Source organism: Rutilus rutilus (genome assembly GCF_951802725.1).
Source record: "Rutilus rutilus genome assembly, chromosome: 11".
Lineage (NCBI taxonomy): Eukaryota > Metazoa > Chordata > Actinopteri > Cypriniformes > Leuciscidae > Rutilus > Rutilus rutilus.
The window spans coordinates 18,569,889-18,592,660 of record NC_140216.1 but is presented as its reverse complement, the minus strand read 5'-3'; the positions used below and the strand labels follow the sequence as shown (position 1 = coordinate 18,592,660).

The window sequence follows — 22,772 nt, the reverse complement described above, 5'->3', positions numbered from 1 at the left end:
CAGCGTGAATAAAATCGCGCTGCGCTCAAGGCAGCATGGGGAAACCCAGGCTAATCTATAGCACAAATTTTATTTCTCGTGCCATTTCCGCCAAAAATAGTTTTTGCGTGCATATGATACGCAGTTTATGGCGTGTAATACGCACGCACTCCACACCCCTAATCCTACCCAATGGGTTTACAGTGCATATCATGCACGCAAAAACTATTTTTGGCGTATAAATGGAACGAGAAATAAAATTAGTGGTAGCCTATAGATACGCACTTTCATGAGATCGCGTTGTATGTTCCCACCAGTCTGAGATCTCTCTCGCACACAATAACCAAAGCATATGCGCAGGCTGCAATGGTGGCCCTTTTCGTCCTCCTCCGCCTCAAAATCATGGTGATGTTTGGCGAACTTCGCATATATCGCAAAGCTAGCATCAAGCATATTTTGCGTTCGTCCATCTGTGCAAGAACCCCCATAAGCATGCACGACGTTTCAGGTAGTATATGTCAAGTGTAAACACATGAATCGGATATGGGTCACAGTTGAAAGAACGTGTAAACGGACGGTAAAAAAAAAAAAAAAAATCTGAATTGGGCATCAAGACCTGCAGTGTAAACGAGGCCCTTTGTCCCAAAAAAATCATCAATTGTGTGGTTTCATTATGATTATTTTACTACTCCCGATGGATTTGAAGCCTCCCTGACTCTTGATCAGGCTGCCTTTGACGGGATACAGCTAATGAGAGCGAACAAGCTTCACCGACTGGATGTTACGTGCTTTTGTTCTGCGTGGTTAAGATTTGAAAATTGTCTAGTGTACCAGGCTTAGTCAAGCAAAATTCAAGGATTTGACAGATTTTGTTTGGTGAAAACACATGTGGAGTAAACAACCAGAAACAAACACAAAAATGTGAAGAGTGTGAACGCCTAAGGTTGGGCTGTTTGATATTGTATAAGACTTTGTGAATGTGTGTGTGTGTGTGTGTGAACAGATATCTGTTGGGCGGCTCCATCTGCAGAGGACCACAGTGATCTGGTGTTTTTGTGAAACCTGTCTCCATGGTGACAGTCTTTCACCCTGACCCTGGGACAGGTTCTTCACTCCATTGTCATTCAAGTCGACAAATGCTTGTTGCTTGAGGTCAGGTTATTTTTCTTTTTTTTCTTTTTGTTTGCAGTAAGGGACTCTGGGTGAGTTTTTCAGAGAGAAACAGTGGTTCTGAGGTGAGCCGGACTGTCTTGAACAGACAGTATGGCTCGCTAGCTTTTCTCAGAAACACCCACTATTATCATTCATGAGGATTATACTTCAGGTAATATACTGCCAGTTGAAAGTGCAGATGGAATTACATACGCTACTACTGTCTGAACTATCAAGGTGTTTCAAAACCTAGTTGCTCTGTCTACACAGGCAATATCTTCAAATCACCGAACTTCATCAGTGATTGATTTGAAATGTGTGCCACACAAATGTGATGTTTGCTTATATTAATATAAATGTATAGGTATAATAATTCAGTTTAGGTTACACTTTATTTTAGGGTGATGTTGTGACAGTAATTACACAAATAAGTACTGAGTAATATCAATTAACCACATGTACTTACTATAGGGTTAGGCTGAGGGTTTTGTTTATGGTTAGTTGATTGTAATTATGCAAAATTTGCTTTTATTGCTATAGTAATTAGTTGCATTTTAAAATATTGTTTGAGTACACTTTTATTAAGGTGTCCTTGTTACAGTGTAATTATATATTTACGTATAGCTAAGTAATATAAATTAACAACATGTACTTACTAAGGTAGGGTTAGGAATAGGGTTTGGTTTAGAGTTAGTTCCTTGTATTTATGCATAATTTACAGTTATTACTACGGAAAGTTAGCCTGGCTTAGGTCAGACCTCTTTCTCTTTGAGACGTGGTCTGGGAACCACATGTTCATTTTCTCGTATTTGAGGCGTGGTTTACGAATGCCCAGAGCCGTTTATTGGGCGGTACAAATGTCTATCAAATGCGCCTGTACGTAGCTCATAGCCAATCGTTTCAATTATACCAGATGACGTATGTAGAGCGACAGATATTCAACGAAGAAGACGACGATGGGTCAGAGATGTATGTGTACACCAGAGTCCTGCACGGGTCCGATTTTGTAAATCCGCACCCGCCCGTACCCGCAGTGCTTAAAACAGCACCCGACCCGTTTCCCAACAGCAGCACTAATTAAAATCTGCACCCGACCCGCTTAAAATAGAACCGACCCGCACCCGAAATTAAATCAGTTTAGACTATCACATTATAGACACACTTACAAAATGTTTATTGCCAGGTCATACAGAAGTTATTACACGTCAATTAACACAAGGACAACTTCAGCCGAAGCTGTCAAAAGGCCGATACATGAAGAACATGGCTAACGTTACCACAAAACTGAGTAGCCTTATAACATTTTACCAATCGAACAGAGGCTACAACACTATATGCCACGCAATTTCGTCTAGCCTACATCTGACCATTTTGGGTTCAAACACGCCCTGCACACCACACATACTTAACAGTGTTAAATATGAAAAATACCGTTCGATAGAACTGCTTTGTTACCACAGTTTCTGCGTGCTTCCTCAGGGATGAAGTTCCACATTTGCGGCTATCCAACACGAAAATGTTTGCAGCAAAGCCTTTCACAATATTTTCTTCATATAACTCCAAATTTCTCCCACACACTGGACTTGATTTTTGATGACGTATTGTCGACAACTTTACAATCTCCACTAGCTATTATTTTCTTCAACTCCTCAGCATCCATCTCGACGACTGCAAGCAGATCGCGCGCGCGGTTATGTCGTCATCGTCTTGCTGCTCCCTCCCCGTTCTGTGATTGGTTCCCTAGCTGAGGCGAAAATCTGGTCCATGGTATCCAGGCTGCCTAGCAGCGTGAATAAAATCGCGCTGCGCTCAAGGCAGCATGGGGAAACCCAGGCTAACGGAAAGTACATATATGTAACAAGGACACTGTAAAAATAAAGTGTTAAAGACTAATAATAATAATAATAATAATATGTTTATTTTCTATAGCGCCTTTCAAGAACCCAAGGTCGCTTCACAATGCAATACAAATAACAAACAAACAGCAAGCAAACAGATACAAAGGCCATCTGCTTATAACAGACAAACAATTGACATGAATCAAAGAAAAACATATTGTACTATTTATCAAAGCATACAATTACGACAAAGTAAGTAGCAGATAGGGCTGAGAAAAGTGGAGAACAGAGAAAACAGTGTCGAGGATACTTATTTATTGGGCAAGCTTGAAGATATGAGTTTTAAGTTGTTTTTTGAAAGACCAGATGTTGTCGGCCGCACGAAGATTCAGGGGTAGCTTATTCCAAAGCTTTGGGCCAACAACACTAAAAGCCCTACCGCCCACCGTAGAGAGTCTGACCTGGGGTACCACGAGTAGATTTTCAGTGCTGGACCTAAGGACCCGAGTTGGAACATATGGCTGTACCAAATCAACAAGGTATTTGGGTGCCGGGCCATGTAAGGCTTTATACACTAGGACCAACAGTTTGAATTGGATGCGGTTTATGACAGGAAGCCAGTGCAGTTGGTGAAGGATAGGAGTGATATGGGCAGATTTTTTATTATATGTGAGGGCTCGTGCAGCAGAGTTTTGTACCATTTGAAGGCGGTGTATTGCTTTGGTGGGTAGTCCGCTGTATAATGAATTACAGAAGTCCAATCTGGAAGTGATGAAAGCGTGAATGACAGTTTCTGCATCTATAAAGGTAAGAGAGGGGCGAATACGAACAATATTCCGCAGGTGAAAGAAGCATGATTTGACAGTCTGACTAATGTGTGAGTGAAAGCAGAGCGTGGGGTCGAACAAAACTCCCAGATTCCGTACAGTTTTTGAAGGCCTAATCTCAATACCATCTATATCGATAAAAATGTCATGTCTGGGTGAGCTCTGTGATCTAGGGTTAATCAACAGGATTTCGGTTTTACCAGCATTAAGCTGTAGAAAGTTAGAGGACATCCATGTTTTAAGTTCGTGGAGGCAGGAGATAACTGAAGAGGGTGGAAATGATGAGTTGGGACTGTCAGCAGTTCTTGCCATGTTTTCAATTGGTCTCCATCAGCAATGTGTAAATTTGGCAAACTGAGCATCATCTTCCTGTCTCTAAAGTTCACTGTTACTGTACTATACACCCCAACAGTACGGAATCCGGAAAATTGCAAAAGTACATATATCTCAGTGTTTTTAAATATTAATGTAACTTTTAAAAAATGCTGAAAGCATGGCCATCTGTTATCAGTAAATTTATTTGTCCCATCCATAACGTGTTACTAGCTAAATCTCAGTTCATTGGTCTGATTTCATCCTGGTGTGCTTTGGCAATCATTTTAATGTTTGTGGATTGTTTTCTTTTCAGGATATTTGATGAATAGAAAATTACAAATAACTGAATTTATTTGATATAAAATAATATATCAAAAGTAAAAGTCTATATTGTCATGCATTGTTTCTGAATACAAGTTTTATTTTATTTTTATCCCAGACTCCTAAGGAATTGTGATTATCCAGTGCCAGTGTCTTTAAGTGGAGCTGCCCGTGGTGCTGATCCTGAGAGCCCTGTCTACATTATTTAAATCTGGGCAGACGGCAATGATTTTAGTGCTATCACAGAAAGTTTTTTCTAATGTGTAGGGAAGAAATTGTACAGCAGGAAAATCAATTGTAAATTGCGCATTCCAGAGCCTCGGGGTGTTTTTTTTCAAATGCAGTAATAAAGCTTTTATCAGCCTAAAACAGCATTTTGAACAGAGAGCTTTTAAACTGTCTAGGGCTGCATTTGCCCAAAATGATCATGAAAACCATTACCACCAATGTTCTCCACGGTCAACTTACTCACGTTACTTGTGGGAGATACAGCCCAGGTGTCAAACGGAACTTGATGTACTGACAAAACTAGAAAATGTAATTAGCTTTCATCTCAAAAGATGATTTGTGGGATGGTTATGCGCCCAAGTGTTGTAGAGCTAGAGTGCTTGTTCAAATCATTAACCCTAAATATAAGTAATAGTAATAGCAGGGTTTTTCCACTAATGAGCAAAGTTTTGTTAAATTATCACCACAATGTCTCTTTCTCTTCTTGTAAGAGCGTATCCGCACTCATGCAGAACAAATGACCTCTCTAAATATACAAAAAAGCTCAACACTGGGCTTACAAACTTGGGTAAAAAGACTTTGTGCGTCTATTTGGTGTCTGTTTCTGGAGCATTTGCAATTACGTTCTTGCTGTGGGGTGTAAAATTGAAATGCAGGAGGCCTACAGTCGACTCCATCAAATTAAAGCAGCCCACAAACTGAGTCTCACAATTCAACAGCACGATCCCCATCCGCATACAATCTCCTTTCTCCAGCATTCCTGTCAGCATGACTGCACTGCATTTCCCAGAAGTCAGCAGGTAGTGAGACCCACAGTGGGTTGTGGCTCCGAGTGCCCCAGTCCAAACTACTGGAGCAGAATTATGCGGTGCCCACTAACACAAACTTCCAGCAGAGCTAATGGAGTGTCAGCAGGTGAGTGAGGACATGGGAAGAGTGAGAAGGGAAAAAAATAACAGAGCAGAGATGGACACAGGAGAGTCACTCTTATTCACACCTGAGTGAAGCAACAGATTAAGTAGCAGCACACAGGGCACACAAGCCAAAGAGAGAAGCCCTTTTTTCTTTCTTCTCCCCCAGAAAATAAATAAATCTGAGACGGTGACCGCTGGGACAGAGAGATAGAGTGATGTATGGACAAAAAGGTCAGCCGCAGGAAGTGGATGTGAGCAAGAACAAGAGAAATGGAAGGAAAAGTGTCAGTGGATAATTGTCTTTCATGATGGCTATTCAGATCAAAAGTAAGTACCCCGAGACTCTGATGAGAGGAAATGGCCACCTTTGTTCCTCAATCTGGGTGGGCCAACCTGGTCATACGCCCCCCTCTATGCTGGAAAAGGTCAGTGAGAATGTGTTATTTTATGTCTGTAGAGGAACAGAACTTACAGCAGGGGTAGTTTAACAGCACTATATCATCCAGGGCGATGTATCCCTTCTGCTCGGATGAGACTGTGGCTTCAAATACGATCTGCAAGGGAAGATATGAAAAAGTGAGTTGAAAAGAAACAAACAAGGTAAGGCAAAGGGCACAACACGTTTTTACAGTTTTGTGTTACAGTAACATTTTAAATAACTTTTATAGAATTTTTACCTAAAACAATTATAATGTGAACAAGACATAATGCCTCAGCCTGCTAAGAGCAGGGCTTGAACTGACGACAGCCTCTCTAACAAGGACACCTCTTAAAGCCAGGGAGCTTGGATCCGGGTCACAGCACCGACGTAACTGGTCCTACTTGTGCCACTCCAGGCAAGATTTGAACCAGCATCAACATGATTCTCAGTTAATGTGCGATCACATTTAGTGTTGCTCGGCAAAATATCACTGCCGAAATCAAGTAATTTCAATAGGAATCCATGTGAGGTGGAAAAGTTTCCCAATGCAGTTTTCACTTACAGTATGTTCAACTTGGTCAAATTGGCCACCGCTGATTGAACAAAAAGCTGCTTGGTTTGCTTCAAACATCACTACACTATTGACAATGGATCTTTTTTGCCTGCAAATGTTAGCCTACATTTTGACAACCTCACCTTTACACATTTGAAGTACAAAAAAAAGAAAAAAGAAAAGAAAAAACACATTGTCACTTTTTCACAAAGTTGCTGTACGGTAACATTTAGTCACATAAATGTTTTTTTTTATTGTTTTTTTTTACCTTATTTTGTAGATACATACAAAAAATGCTTTGGTAATATTGTAAACAGTTACTGAAAAAGAAACTTGGGTAACACCAGAGAACGTCTAATGAGGGGAGAACTGCCACTCAATAAACTTCCGGTTGCAGTTCCACTCTTGTTCCATATGAGGGCGCTCACATGACGAGTGCATATAATTTTTTGTCTAGTAATTTGAATGTTGTTTTCGAAAGGGGATGCAAAGACATTACACATTGCTTGGTGTTAGATTTTTTAGAGTCACTTATTTGCTTTAAAAAGTCTTTCAAAATGTCAGAATGCTGACGTCATTAGCAGAATGCTAGCGTGTTATGGGCAACAACAACTCAACCTGTAAGAAATCGAAAAGAAATAAGTACTCGTTCATTCAACTTTCGATCTATAACCCATGTTGAACTTGCAAAACCTACAATCAAATCTGAGATTTCTCAACGGCAATCGGGTGAGGGAGACAAATTTAGCCGTCTAGCCCCATTGACTCCCATTCATTTTGCACTCATGGCGAAGCGCCCCCAGTGGAACTCTGATTGGAACTACAACCAATAGGACTTAATAGGGCGTTGGAGTGAACAGGCTTTCCGTAGACGGGCTTTGGTAACACTTTATTTTACATTGTCATTGTTACATACGTTACTATAGTATAAATACTATACTATAAATACTATAAATACAATAAATCATGCATAATTACATGCAACTAACCCTAAACCAAACCAAAACCTAATCCTAACCCTATAGTAAGTAAATGTAGTTACTTCATTTTACACAGTACTTAAATGTATAATTACAGTGTAACAAAGACACCTTAAAATAAAGTGTAACCAAAACTTGTTTATAAAAAAGTTTATATTTGACATTTACATTATAAGTTATTTAATAAAAAAAAATTAAAAGTCAAATTGTGGATTGTCCATTCATTTGTCAGTTCATTCCTTCATTAGTTATTTATTTATGTAGATTACTGGGGCTAAAAAACTGACCAATAACATATAAGCTTTTGGGTAATGGGACTGGTATTCTAGATAAATACATCGGTTGATATTGATATTGTTTAAAATATATTTATACTGTACTTACATAGAATCTTATGATAACAGCTGTACTATAATCAATAGAATAGAACATCCCTGTGATTGTTATTACACAAGATGCTCCCATTTCACACTATCTCTAAAATCACTGCAGTTGGGTTGTCTCTTGCATTGAAGCATGTGAATGAGCAAAGTGCTTTTTCCTTTCAATTTGTTATGCTTTTTCATTTTATTCTTGGTGTAAACAGACCTGCATGTGTTCTCGTGTGATTGATTGAACTGTGTCTGTTCCCAAACACATTTCTAATCCTGCCTCTTATGTTTCAAACAGATTAATTATTCTATGCTCTCTCAATAAACAATACAATCTTGGCTAACTCAAATACATATTTGATCACTTGCATGCAGTTCTGCCTACCCACAAGGTAGCATTTGCTCATCTAAAACGTTATGCCAGAGTTCGCTGAGCTAAAGGCATCATGATTCAGCACTGCAATCTCCCTGTTTTGACCTACCGATGAATTTGACTCAAGACTTGTGCTCTGCTGAGAATACAGATCTTGCTCTCTGGTGGCCAATTACACGGCAAGTACCCCACATCAATCATCCGTTTACACAACCTTTAGCCATTCTGCTAACAAAGGGAAGACTGCCTCCCCGGCTGTTTCATTGTTGGACAGGCACAGATAGCTGATAGATGTCCTACCGCTCTGAATCAAACAACAAATGAGCTGGCGCCACTAACAGCCAGCCAATCAAAGCAGAGCTGAAGCTAGCATTGAGTCCTGACAGTGCACTAGGGTTTCTGCGCACACTGTCCTTATCTCCAGAAACATATTTAGTGATGTTTGCTAAAGCAAGCAGAACTATCACTATTGCTCATGTGTAGAGTTTTGAACAGACCCCTAACCACTTTAAGTATTAAACTTAAGGTCATAAGAATCACTCACAGCACACACACACCATGTAGCAGCCTGGAAACCACTCAAACTGTGGCAGTGAGGTACATGCAAAAGCTCCAGTCACATTTCTTTAGAGAAAATAGAAAAATGTATATATATATATATATATTTTATTATTATTATTATTCTGTGCAAGACATGGAGCACAGAGAGGAGAGAATAAATCTGAATTATAGAGCGGAGGAGAATCAAACAGAGTCATTTGCGCAGGGAGAGTGACAGCAAGAAAGAAAAAGAATGGCCAACATTACAATAAAGACCCAACTAGAGGCTAATTTAACTACGTTAACTGTGTTAAAATCAAAATGGAACTTACAGTAGAAGTGTATGGGACACACAGCATTGAACCATGGCATTTCTAAATGTATGGCAAAGAGACTTAAACATGATAGAAGTTAACATGAGACTTGTGCGATCAAATCACCTTTTAATTCATGATGTGTGTGCGAAACCTATCCAATCTATCAAACTCCTGCATGTCTTGACCATCAATTACTTTTTTTTTCTTTCTTTTTTTCTCAAATATCTCTCTTAGAAATCAAATAAATATAGATACACATATTTACATAAGAGTTTTTTTTTTTTTTTTTTTATGCTTTCATACTACATACACAACCATACTTTTGCATTAAAACAGAATGGTAGTCATTTAACAAGATGATTTTTCTTGAAACAACAATCAAATGTATGATTAAATGATTGTGCCCCATCTTGCACATTTTGTGCTAATCAACTCATATTACTGTTGTAGTCAATACCACCTAAACCAAGACCAAGACTAGAGTGTGTTGAGACAAAACAAAATTAGTCTTTGCACTGCAGTAGCGGCACAGAAGCTGCATCTGAATAGGTACAAATTCAACTGCATAAAAACTGTTGAGATTTTTTTTTTTGAATCACATTTTAAATATAGATGGAAAAATTAAATTATACGTTTAAATATGACACTAAAACCACCACTAGGTGGTGACAAATCACTTAATGAGTGAGTCACGGAATCGTTTATTCAACTGATTCGTTCAAAGCAACTGATTCAGTAACAAAAAAATGATGTGTGCACGGAAACGCACAACAGGTATGCTGTGGGTTTGTTTGGAACTGTATTCGTTACCGAAATAGCAAAAACTTGTTTAAAATTATGTCTGAGATGTTATTCACTTAATATTAACTATTGAACATTTGTATGTATTCAATATCACATTTACAATCATGCTCATAATCGTAAAAACAGTGTGCTTTTTATATACAATTTTTTATATCGTTTGGTAGTTACATTTGGTTCTGTAGTTACGTTTGAGTACTGTATAAGCATTTGCAAAATGAGTACATGCAAATGAAATTACTTTCTCCAGAGGACACCTCAGCTTAGAGGGAGAAAGGTAGTGGTTTGGGCCATTGTGCATTATATGGACAGTATGTGTGTAAAATGCTTGCACAAAACATTACAAGAAACAGAAGGGCTGGTAGCATTGTTAATATTTGATAAAGGCTGCTTGTCATCTCCAACACCTACAGTACTGGCAGCAGCACAATACAGATCAGAAGGAGAAAGGTGGGTTTTTAAATCTGCAGCTCATAGTAACTGTCAACTATTTATCTCATTGCTCTTATTTCCTGTATTCAACCCACCAAATGTCTTGAGCATCAACATGATAGAGATCAAAATAATGCAGGCAGGAAACAATTGCTCGTTGGCATAAAAGTGGAAGGATCTCATTTACACCAGAGGGACGCTGTTGCACACCACGTACGGATCCATTTTATCAGGGCAAGCTCAGGAGCGCAAACACAAAAGAAAATATACCTTTTCATGTCTTATAAAAGCCTTGGAAAACCAAGGAATGTTGACAATGCGACTCACGTCTCGCACAAACCCCTGCTGAATCTCCAAAAGCACTTATGCATCTCAATATGAATTGGACCCCATGCACTGTCAAAACCCTGTCAAAACGGAACCAAGAAAAGCTCTCAATAAAGGTTTACTTCAGAATGGTTATATTTTTTTGGACATTGGAAGTTTGGGGGGACGACATTGCCGTATATGTTGCCAAACAAACTAAAACATACAGTTGGTGTGTTGATGACTCAAATATGAAGAGTGGGGGTTCAATCTGTCTTAATTTGCGGCATCCATTAGCAAAGCATGTTAAAAAAAAATGTGTCAGGTTTCATGGCTCATTGAGCTGGATCATGAACGGGAAGCTACAGTACAGAAAGGGACACACTAATAAACACACTGTATGCAGTATGTGTGCAGGTACACTGTAATCCCAAACAGTTGTACTAGCTCATAACTATTAAGGTCATAACAGTCAAATGTCGTTGTGCAGTTGACCGAACTATAAAGTGTTGAGCTCTGTTGAGATTTATGCCACTTTAATTGAATAGGGCTCAATATTTTATAGCTAATTTGTGTGGAACGCTCAAAAAGTTTAGGAACCATACAGTAGTGTCATGACGTTATCGACGTCATGACGTTCTGGTGGGTGGGTCTTATCTCTCCCTCAGGAAAGCTGAGTCAGCCATCTTGAATTTGCCTTGATGCGGGGAAGTTTTTGCCAGCCCATGTGGATGTGGATGTGGAACACAGTTTAATTTGTTTTTATTTATTTGGAATGCGCACTTTTATCCCCCCGCTTCAAACCACCACCACCTCAGTTATTTTCATTAGTCTTATATTGCCCTCGTTTTCTTAAGCGCCGTCTTATCAGCCCTGATTTGGTAAGTAACTCTAACGTTTTTTTTATATTTTATATATATATAAACGGTTCTAAAAATATGTGAATATGTGTTGTAAATAGTTTACAAATCCAAGTAATTATAATTTTAGAAGTTGTTGAATGTGACAAATACGTTAATGTTAAGTTACCTTACTTCATCTTACAACGGTGTAAGTTAACGTTAACGTTAACGTTATCAGCGGTTTCCTGGATGAACTACATTTCCTATAATGCATGTTTGCCCGGGACATTGATGGTGGAGGAAGGTCCATGAGTTTGAACTCTCTGGCGCGGAGGCCGAAAGCATAACGTTATCCCTGCTTCCCAGTTTCTGCCGGTGGTTGTTTTCGCTGTTCGCCGTTAATGCATGTGCGTACTTTGAGTAACGTTATACTTATTTCAATAAGTGTCCGCGTTACACAGTCAATATTTTACGTTGTCGAGCTGTGTGTATGTGTGTGCTAGCGTGAAACGAACAATGCTAAACAACATAATGGGCCCTATCTTGCACCCAGCGCAATTGACTTTGTACACGGACGCATGTATCATTCCTATTTTGCACCCGCGCAAAGCGGACTTTTCCCTGCACAGAAGCACGTCAGTTAACTAAGAAATACACTTGCGCTCCCCCCGGGCGGTTCAGCGCAAAGAGGAGGCGTGTTCCGGCGCAAACGTTCCCTCATGCTATTTTACAGGTTTAGAAAACAATTGCGCCACTAACCGAAAAAAAACAGTTTAAAGTCAGTGGCGCGTTGCGCATGTTATTAATATGCTATTTTAAGGGCGCATGCTTGGCCTTAATCAATGTAGCGTGTGCACAATGCGCATACACTTTGATTCTCTCATCTACACACAGACGCAGCAGTTATCATTTTTGCAAATCATACATTATTACGATAGATAGATAGATAGATAGATAGATAGATAGATAGATAGATAGATAGATAGATAGATAGATAGACAGTTTATTATAAAAGCATACATCTAGCTTACACATTTACCCAAATTATCATACGCCTGTTTAACCGAAGTTAATTTGGGTGTGTTTCTCCATCCCCAACGTCCCTGACGGGAACGTCGGTGTGAACCGCTCCTCGCGTGCGCCTGGCAAATCCGCCGTTATAATAGGAATTCGCTTTAGAACAAGCGCGCCTGCTCTTAAAGGGAATGTGAGATGTCGCTCTGATTGGTTTATTTCACGTTACGCCCAAACCACACCTATGAATAATGAAGCTACTTCAGACCAACCCCTTTTAGATTTGCGCCAGGCGCAAGAGTCATTTATCCCGCCGGGAAAATAGCAACAGCGCCAAGACCCGCCCACAAAGTTACTTGCGCTTTGCGCTTTGACACTCGGGTTTCAGATCGTTAAAATAGGGCCCAATGTGAGTGTGTTATGATGCTAATCAGGCCTGTGTTTGTATTTCTTCGTAGGCTCAAGTGTGTGGTTGTGAGATCATCTCGAAATCCTTTTAACAGTTCAGGTAGGATGTATTATGAAATAGTGTTAATAACAATTGGTTTTATTTTATGTGTTTCCACAGTTATTCTTTTGCTATTTCTCTAAATGTTTTTATCTCAACTGTGGGATCCACAGTTGATCACTTGAACCCTTTATTACTTTGTTAAAAACAAAAACAACAACAACAGAAATAGCAGATCTTATTGTGCCAGATTTGGAAACTTTTTTTAATCTGTATATTCACTTTTTTAAATTTCATTTATCATTATGTATTATTTTTAAAATCATCTTTGTGCGTATGTTGTGTACAGATATCGGACTACAAAGAGTGCTACAGAGAGTCAGCGTTTCACCATCAGACAGATGCCAATAGGTGAGTTTTGTAAAATTGTGTACTAATTTGAATTAAAAAAAAAAAAAAAAAACGAAAGATTTTCACCCTGAATTATTCACAATGTTTAGGTTTTTTGCAGCAGAACAGACTTAATCAAATTACTGATGTGTTGTCGACTGGTTGGCATACTCATTCCCCCCCTCATTCAAAATTTTACACACATTTTAACTTAAATAATAATAATAATAATTTTTGCAGAGTTCGACCGAATTAACGTTAACCTGCGCATTCAATTCTACAATGAGCTGGACAGACACACGCCTAAACTCATCACCTTGTTCAGAGACAAGGCCACCAAGACTGGCAAGATAGCAGAGGAGCCAAGCTCATGAGGATTTATGACCTTCAGGTGAATTTTTAACTTGGCATGATTCAGAAACAGATTATTAACATATTGTTTGCAGAGAACTGTAAGAAGCCATAGTGTGAATTGCCTCGACTGTGCCCCGAGGTTAAGTGATTATGCCATGAACACAACATTGTCATCTCATCAGAGATAGACGTCTTGACAAGATGTATTCTATCAGAAAAAGGAACCTTCAATTTGAAGAAGTCCAAATAACTACTGTTTTTGTAAAATTTGATTTACAATTTTAAGTTTTTTCCTTTGCGAGTTATTAAAGTATTTACAATAGAAAGTTATTAATTTGAAAAATGTTTTACTGAAGAAATGGTGACTCAAAATACTGAATCTACCATCTATAGCAATTACCACCATCAGAATATGGAGCTATTTAACACTTTGATTTTTTTTTTAAAGTGTTTGCTCTGCATTTGTGTAATTACTATTGTAATGGATATTTTTTTTGGTCCATCTAGGAACAACGTGATGTAAATTTGAGACGGGCCCTCGTCCTTCGTGCACTTCCGGTGTACCTTCGTGAAGATGCCTTCAAGTTCTTCAGGACCTGTAATGTAAGTGTACTGGCCTCACTATCAATCCCTTTGCCTAGCTATTCAATCAGCTTAAACATATGACATCACTCAAAGAACTCTAGGAGAACCAGTGGGGTATTCCAGAAAGCAGGTTATGTGAAAACTCAGAGTGAATTCTGAGATGAGGGAAACTCTGAGTTATCCATTCCAGAGGGAAACCCTAACACTAACCCAGGACCAGCTCCTCTGCCTCTGTTGGACGTGGCATAAAATGTCTGCTTCCTGTTTTCTCCCCTGTTGCCATGGTGAATCACAGCTCCATTGATGATGGCTTTTTACTAGTCGTCAGGCACGAGCTCAACTCAGAGTTAACATACTCAAAGTCGACTTACCTAACTCAGATCAGCTGTTCTGGAACTGAAAACTCAAGAGTTTCACTTCACAGGGTAAGTCAACTCAGAGTTCAGGGTTAGGCTCAGAGTTTGTTGAACCTCCTTTCTGGAATACCCCCCAGGACCTGTTTATGAAGTTTACTTGAGTTGTTATTCTGTAAACTGACATGTAGAAATTACATAAATGAAAAGGTAAGTATAAAGCATTCCACTAAACACAAAGTATGCTAACAGATAGGTGTGAAACTAACATAAGATATAAGCATATGTAAAGAAAATAGTTTAAACATATGGCTTAGTTGCAGTCTAAGTGCTAAGTGACAGTAATGTTTAGACATCTTTAGCATGATTTGTATCCTTGAGGGGCTGAACTCATTCTTGTATTATTTGTGTTTTATAGTCAGCAGATGGTCCAGACCTCACTGACACTCTGGTGGCTCTCCTGACAGTCGTCACGGGTGACACTACTGATGCGGCCCTCTTCAGCCCTGAGAGCATCTGTATTGTCGTGGAGGATGAAATACTTGTGAGTGGTCCCACAAATCTGGCTGACTCATTTCTCCTGCTCTTTGGGTACGTCTATGCACTAGACCTACAGTACCCAAAGAACCTCGAGCTTACATTCACATTTATCCAAAAAGTTGTGATGTGTCTTGAGGACAACAAACCACTGAAAGGGCGTCTACTGAAGCTGAAGAATGATTTGTTCAATGAGTGAATCACTGTTGAGTATTGAGGAAGTTTTTGTTTTTTCCCCCCCTCTTTACAAATGTAATCATTTGCCTCTTCTACCTCAGATTTAAGATGTGACACTGTTTGCCTCTTCTACCTCAGATTTAAGATGTGACACTGTTTGCCTCTTCTACCTCAGATTTAAGATGTGACACTGTTTGCCTCTTCTACCTCAGATTTAAGATGTGACATTGTTTGCCTCTTCTACCTCAGATTTAAGATGTGACACTGTTTGCCTCTTCTACCTCAGATTTAATACATTGATTGTTAATAGATAAATATCACAACATTGATGTATTGCCCAGCCCACGTTGTGGGAAACGACTGTTCAATTCATGCACTATACCTTTTTAATGTTCTGTTGCCTAATACCTACCTTGATGCACTAACTTGATGTTGCCAGTGAAGTACGGCACAGTAGAAACCAGTACTTTATTTAAATGTTTTATTTTTAAAAAGTGAGTTGCAGCCTTCAAGGTACAGTAAGTGCCAAAATGTTTTTAAACAGTGTTAAATGGCTCCACATTCTAATAGTTGTCATTGCTGTTGAGGATGGATTATACTTAGAATCTTATTGAATTTTATCATGAATCCTTTGTGAGTTTTAATCATAATGTTTACTGAATAATGTGAGATGGAGACCCAAAATACTGAATCTACCCTCTGTAGCAATGACCACTATCAGAATATGTAACTATTAACACTTAATGTACTTTAAAACACATTTTGTTTTTATGGATTCATTTCCTTTTCCTTTTGTTTTAATTTATCACAAGCACTTTGTTTTGACTGAGCTCCTTTGATTCGTGCCTTTTAAAAAGCGCATTTTGTTAAATAAAAAAAAGTTGTTAAATTGTCACTGTGGTGTCACTTTCATGTTTTCTAACATTATTAGCTGATTATAATTGTGTAGTGGGCCGACATCAGTATTTCAGTTTAGAATTAATTTTGAGTGCATGTCCCACATTATGAGTTGAAAATTGTTGAAAATTTTGAGTGTATTTCCCACTTTATATGAGTTGAAAAATATAGAAAATTTTGAGTGAATTACTCCCTAATTATAAGTTGAGGAATATCAATATTTATAAGGTAACATTGGGATAATTTAAGGCAACTGGAAATGTAATTTTTATTTTATGTAAACTTAAAACTTTTAAAAACATCACTAAAATATTTTTGTGTAATCTGTTACAAAATAATTTTTGAGTTCTGTGAACTTATTAGGGTTTACAGTGTAGAAAGACTGTGCCACACAGCGGGCTCCATTCAAGGCACTATTGTTGAGCTTATATTAGGCGTTTATGGGCAACCATGATTTGATTGAACATTTGATTTGGTTTTTCCACGCAGCTGAAGACAGAAACATACACAACACAAATGAGGTATCAACTTAAAAATTAAACTCTACTAATCAGCTAGCAAAACATGGTTGCAATTGGCACTTAAAATGATGGAATATAGAACCATGGAGACAAGTGTGAGCCAAGAGAAGACCAGTGGGAATGGGACAGGGACAGTCATGTAAAAGGAGTTAAAAGGACAGAAGATAAATTATCATCGACTGGGCAAGTGTTTGGACAAGAGTCAAAGTCTTTCCTAAGCTTATTACAACAGCTTGCTACAGCCAGATTGCAAAACCACTGAATATTCAGAACTGTTTCTTTATTTCTTTAATTCTATTCTCTGTTGTCATCTTCATTGTCTTTCTTTATGTTGTTCTTATTAATTTATATTTGTCCAAGCCAAAAACACCCCGTGTGCTGTTTGTTTAGTTTTATAACTGGAGTCAACAGAATTCTCCATATTACAATTTCATGCAAAAATGCATGGAATAAGAATGTTTAATGTTTAATTGATTTAATCAAAGATAGAGTAAACAATAATATTTTGAAATATTATTACAATTTAACGGAACTGTTTTCTATGTAAGGTATAATCCACGGCTAGCTGTGCATTTTAATGAACAATGTCGAGGCAATGAACCACCGACACAAAGCACATTCAGATTGTTTAATGCTTAGCTAGCCGTGGATTATCCCGCTTATACCATGGTTATTTGCCAGTATTGACAAGTTAAAGCTGTTACTGATGTTTATATGCAATATTTGACCGTTAAAATTACAGTTATTTTCATCAGTTACAGCTCGTTAGATCTAGCATTCTGGCCACTTTAAATCAGACACTGACATTAGTACGGTAAGATTACATTTCTTTGAAATAATTTCAGTTGGTGAAGTTGCTGCAGTAGGAGAATCCACTGTATATAATAATGTTCGTATATAATAAATTACTTGCACCTCCGAGCGAGCAGACGAAATGCAATAAAGTTATCTTGCTTTCGGATGCCTGCTGTTTGGGAATGCGGTCGTGTAAGACAGTTCTGGCAGGTAATTAAGTTGGCTTGAGAAAGCCAACTTACTGATATTGTATTTAAACTTATTATTATTAGGTTGGCTTGAGAAAGCCAACTTACTGAAATCCTATTTAAACTTATTATTAAGTTGGCTTGAGAGAGCCAACTTACTGATATTGTACTTAAACTTATTATTATTCTTCTGACCTAAAAATATAAATTGAATGCAGCCTAGAGCTTTAACTCTACATACTCCAAATTCGGCTCAGACACTCAGACTGTTCTGACTCGGTATGCTATATCTTTTCTAACTGATCGGACTTACGGTTTTCCTAAAAATGACGATCAAAACTCGGAAAAACTCCCATTGACTTAAAGGACAAGTTCGGTATTTTACACTTAAAGCCCTGTTTACAGATCGTTTCTGATGAAATAGAACGGTTAAGATTAAAATTTGGACACATGCTGCTGTCCCGAGAATTTTAGGTTTCTTTCGCTTTCCCCAAAACTTCTAGAATGGGTGTATAGGTGCACTGGAACAATCCTTCATAAAACGCATTAAACTTTCGTTTACAAAGACGTGAAACTCACCGAGTGGTCAGGGGTGTTCACTGATATGCTCACACAAAAATCTCTGCAAAAGATGCTTTCCAACAGGTTTTATCGTAGTTTTTGTCCAACTCCATTGACTTGTATTGAATGTGCTGTGTGAGGTACGGTATTACTCCGCCGCTTCTTCTTCTGCTTCTTCTGTGTATTCAATGAAATGCCAGCGGTTTGCTTGCAATTGGCAAAGGTGCATTATCGCCACCAACTGGGCTGGAGTGTCTATTATTCAAGCTCTCAACGGAAGAATCTACAGGTGTGAGACGTTTGGAAAAATAGATCCACAGTTTTACAACGAATGGTAAAACACCTGTTGGAAAGCATCTTTTGCAGCGATTTTTGTGTGAGCATATCAGTGAACACCCCTAACCACTCGGTGAGTTTCACGTCTTTGTAAACGAAAGTTTAATGCGTTTTATGAAGGATTGTTCCAGTGCACCTATACACCCATTCTAGAGGTTTTGGGGAAAGCGAAAGAAACCTAAAATTCTTGGGACAGCAGCATGTGTCCAAATTTTAATCTTAACCGTTCTATTTCATCAGAAACGATCTGTAAACAGGGCTTTAAGTGTAAAATACCGAACTTACCCTTTAACATTGGGCATTCTAAAAAAATTCAAATCCAAACCGACGTTTTCACACACACAGACACAAAGGGCCTGACACCCCTGCGTCTCTCCCTCTCTCTCTCCCTCAGAGGATTTATATTATCGAGCAGCCAATAAGCAATGGCCTAAAATCTCCATAGCAACCACCCAAGACACCCTAGCAACCGCCTAGCAACCACCCAGAACACCCTAGCAACCACCTAAAATACCCTAGCAACCACCCAAAAGACCCTAGCAACCACCCAAAATATCCTAGCAACTGCCTAGCAACCACCCAGAACACCCTAGTAACCACCCAAAATACCCTAGCAACACCCTAGTAACCACCCAAAACATCCTAGTAACCACTCATAACACCCTAGCAACCGCCTAACAACCACCCAAAATACCCTAGCAACCGCCTAGCAACCACCCAAAAGACCCTAGCAACCACCCAAAATATCCTAGCAACCGCCTAGCAACCACCCAGAACACCCTAGTAACCACCCAAAATACCCTAGCAACACCCTAGCAACCACCCAAAAGACCCTAGCAACCAGCGAAAATATCCTAGCAACCGCCTAGCAACCACCCAGAACACCCTAGCAACCACCTAAAATACCCTAGCAACCGCCTAGCAACCACCCAAAAGACCCTAGCAACCACCCAAAAGACCCTAGCAACCACCCAAAATATCCTAGCAACCGCCTAGCAACCACCCAGAACACCCTAGTAACCACCCAAAATACCCTAGCAACACCCTAGCAACCACCCAAAAGACCCTAGCAACCACCGAAAATATCATAGCAACCGCCTAGCAACCACCCAAAATACCCTAGCAACCGCCTAGCAACCACCCAAAAGACCCTAGCAACCACCCAAAATATCCTAGCAACCGCCTAGCAACCACCCAGAACACCCTAGCAACCACCTAAAATACCCTAGCAACCGCCTAGCAACCACCCAAAAGACCCTAGCAACCACCGAAAATATCCTAGCAACCGCCTAGCAACCACCCAAAAGACCCTAGCAACCACCAGAAATATCCTAGAAACCGCCTAGCAACCACCCAGAATACCCTAGCAACCACCCAAAACAGCCTAGCAACCACCCAGAACACCCTAGCAACCGCCTAGCAACCACCCAGAATACCCTAGCAACCACCCAAAATATCCTAGCAACCACCTAAAAGACCCTAGCAACCACCCAGGACACCCTAGCAACCACCTAGCAACCGCCCAAAATACCCTAGCAACACCATAGCAACCACCCATAACATCCTAGCAACCGCCTAGCAAAAAACGTTCTGCTCCAAACTTTCTCAAGCCAACTTAAAGTTTGTCTCGACGAAATCTATCTATCTATCTTCAAACCTTTTCTATCTATCTATCTATCTATCTATCTATCTATCTATCTATCTATCTATCTATCTATCTATCTATCTATCTATCTATCTTCAAAACCTATCTATCTATCTATCTATCTATCTATCTATCTATCTATCTATCCTTTATAACTAACAAACCTTTCTTTCTTTCTAACTAATCTATCTTTCTTTCTTACTAATCTATCTTTCTTTCCAACTAATCTGTCTATCTTTCTTTCCAACTAATCTATCTATCTTTCTTTCCAACTAATCTATCTTTCTTTCTAACTAATCTATCTATCTTTCTTTCTAACTAATCTTTCTTTCTTTCTTTCTTTCTAACTAATCTTTCTTTCTTTCTTTCTTTCTTTCTTTCTTTCTTTCTTTCTAACTAATCTATCTATTTATCCTTCTATCTAATCTATCTTTCTTTTTTAACTAACTAATCTATCTTTCTTTTTAACTAACTAATTCATCTTTCTTTCTTTTTAACTAATCCATCTTTCTTTCTAACTAATATATCTTTCTTTCATTCTAACTAATCTATCTCTTTCTTTCTTTCTTTCTTTCTTTCTTTCTAACTAATATATCTTTCTTTCTAACTAATCTATCTTTCTTTCTTTCATTCTAACTAATCTATCTTTCTTTCTTTCTTTCTAACTAATGTATCCTTCTATCTAATCTATCTTTCTTTCTAACTGATTTATCTTTCTTTCTTTCTAAATAATCTTTCTTTCTTTCTTTCTTTCTTTCTTTCTTTCTTTCTTTCTTTCTTTCTTTCTACCTAATCTTTCTTTTTCTTTCTTTCTAACTAATCAATCTTTTCTCTTTCTCTCTTACTAATCTATCTTTATTTCTAACTAATCAGTCTTTCTTTCTTTTTAACTAATCCATCTGTCTTTCTTGCTAACTAATCTATCTTTCTTTCTTTTTAACTAATCTATCTTTCTTTTTTAACTAATCCATCTTTCTTTCTTTCTAACGAATCCATCTTTCTTTATTTTTAACTAACTAATCCATCTTTCTTTCTTTCTAACTAATCCATCTTTCTTTCTTTCTTTCTTACTAACTAACTAACTAACTAACTAACTAACTAACTAACTAACTAACTAACTAACTATTCTTTCTTTCTTTCTTTCTTTCTTTCTAACTAATCCATCTTTCTTCCTTACTAATCCATCTTTCTTTCTTTCTTTCTTTCTTTCTTTCTTTCTTTCTTTCTTTCTTTCTTTCTTTCTTTCTTTCTTTCTTTCTAACTAATCCACCGTTCATTCTTTCTTTCATTCTAGCTAATCTATCTTTCTAACTAATCCACCTTTCTTTCTTTCTTTCTTTCTTTCTAACTAATCTTTCTTTCTTTCTTTCTTTCTCTTTCTTTCTTTCTTTCTTTCTTTCTTTCTAACTAATCATTTTTTTCTTTCTCTCTTACTAATCTATCTTTCTTTCTAACTAATCAGTCTTTCTTTCTTTCAATCTAACTAATCTATTTTTCTTTCTTTCTTTTTAACTAATCCATCTTTCTTTCTTTCTAACTAATCCATCTTTCTTTCTAACTAACTAATCCACCATTCTTTCTTTCTTTCTTTCTTTCTTTCTTTCTTTCTTTCTTTCTAAACTTTCTCTCTTTTTTCTTTAATTTTTTCTTTCTACCTAATATTTTTCTTTCTTTCTTTTTTCTTTCTAACTTTTCTTTCTTTCTAACTAATCTTTCTTTCTAACTAATCTTTCTTTCTTTCTTTCTTTCTTTCTTTCTAACTAATCTTTCTTTCTTTTTTCTAACTAATCTTTCTTTCTTTCTAACTAATCTTTCTTTCTTTCTTACTAATCTTTCTTTCTTTCTAACTAATCTATCTTTCTTTCTTTCATTCTAACTAATCTATCTGTTTATCCTTCTATCTAATCTATCTTTCTTTCTAACTAATCTCTTTCTTTCTGACTAATCCTTTCTTCCTTCCTTCCTTCCTTCCTTCCTAATCAGTCTTTTTTCTTTCTCTCTTATCTTTATTTCTAACTAATCAGTCTTTCTTTCTTTCATTCTAACTAATCAGTCTTTCTTTCTTTTTAACTAATCCATCCATCTTTCTTGCTAACTATCTATCTATCTATCTATCTATCTATCTATCTATCTGTCTGTCTGTCTGTCTATATTCAAACTGTTTCTATCTATCTATCTATCTAATCTATCTTTCTTTCTTTCTTTCTAACTAATCTATCTTTCTAACTAATCTATCTATTTATCCTTCTATCTAATCTATCTTTCTAACTAATCCATCTTTCGTACTAACTAATCTATCTTTCTTTTTAACTAACTAATCCATTTCTTTCTTTTTAACTAACTAATCAATCTTTCTTTCTTTCTAACTAATCCATCTTTCTTTCTTTCTTACTAATATTTCTTTCTTTCTTTCTTTTTAACTAATCCATCTTTCTTTCTTTCTAACTAATCCATCTTTATT

The 22,772-nt window shown here is 37.8% G+C and overlaps 1 protein-coding gene across 9 annotated transcripts in view; it reads right to left on the bottom strand.

Annotated features, from left to right (window-relative positions):
* The window catches only part of ptprua (protein tyrosine phosphatase receptor type Ua), a 480,983-nt gene that overhangs the window by 191,181 nt on the left and 267,030 nt on the right, over positions 1 to 22,772 (bottom strand). For all 9 annotated transcript variants that reach the window (XM_084423701.1, XM_084423706.1, XM_084423703.1 and 6 more), the window contains exon 4: positions 6,047 to 6,128. In XM_084423701.1, coding sequence (XP_084279827.1) covers positions 6,047 to 6,128 — 82 coding nt within the window. The remainder of the gene's footprint in view (positions 1 to 6,046; positions 6,129 to 22,772) is intronic.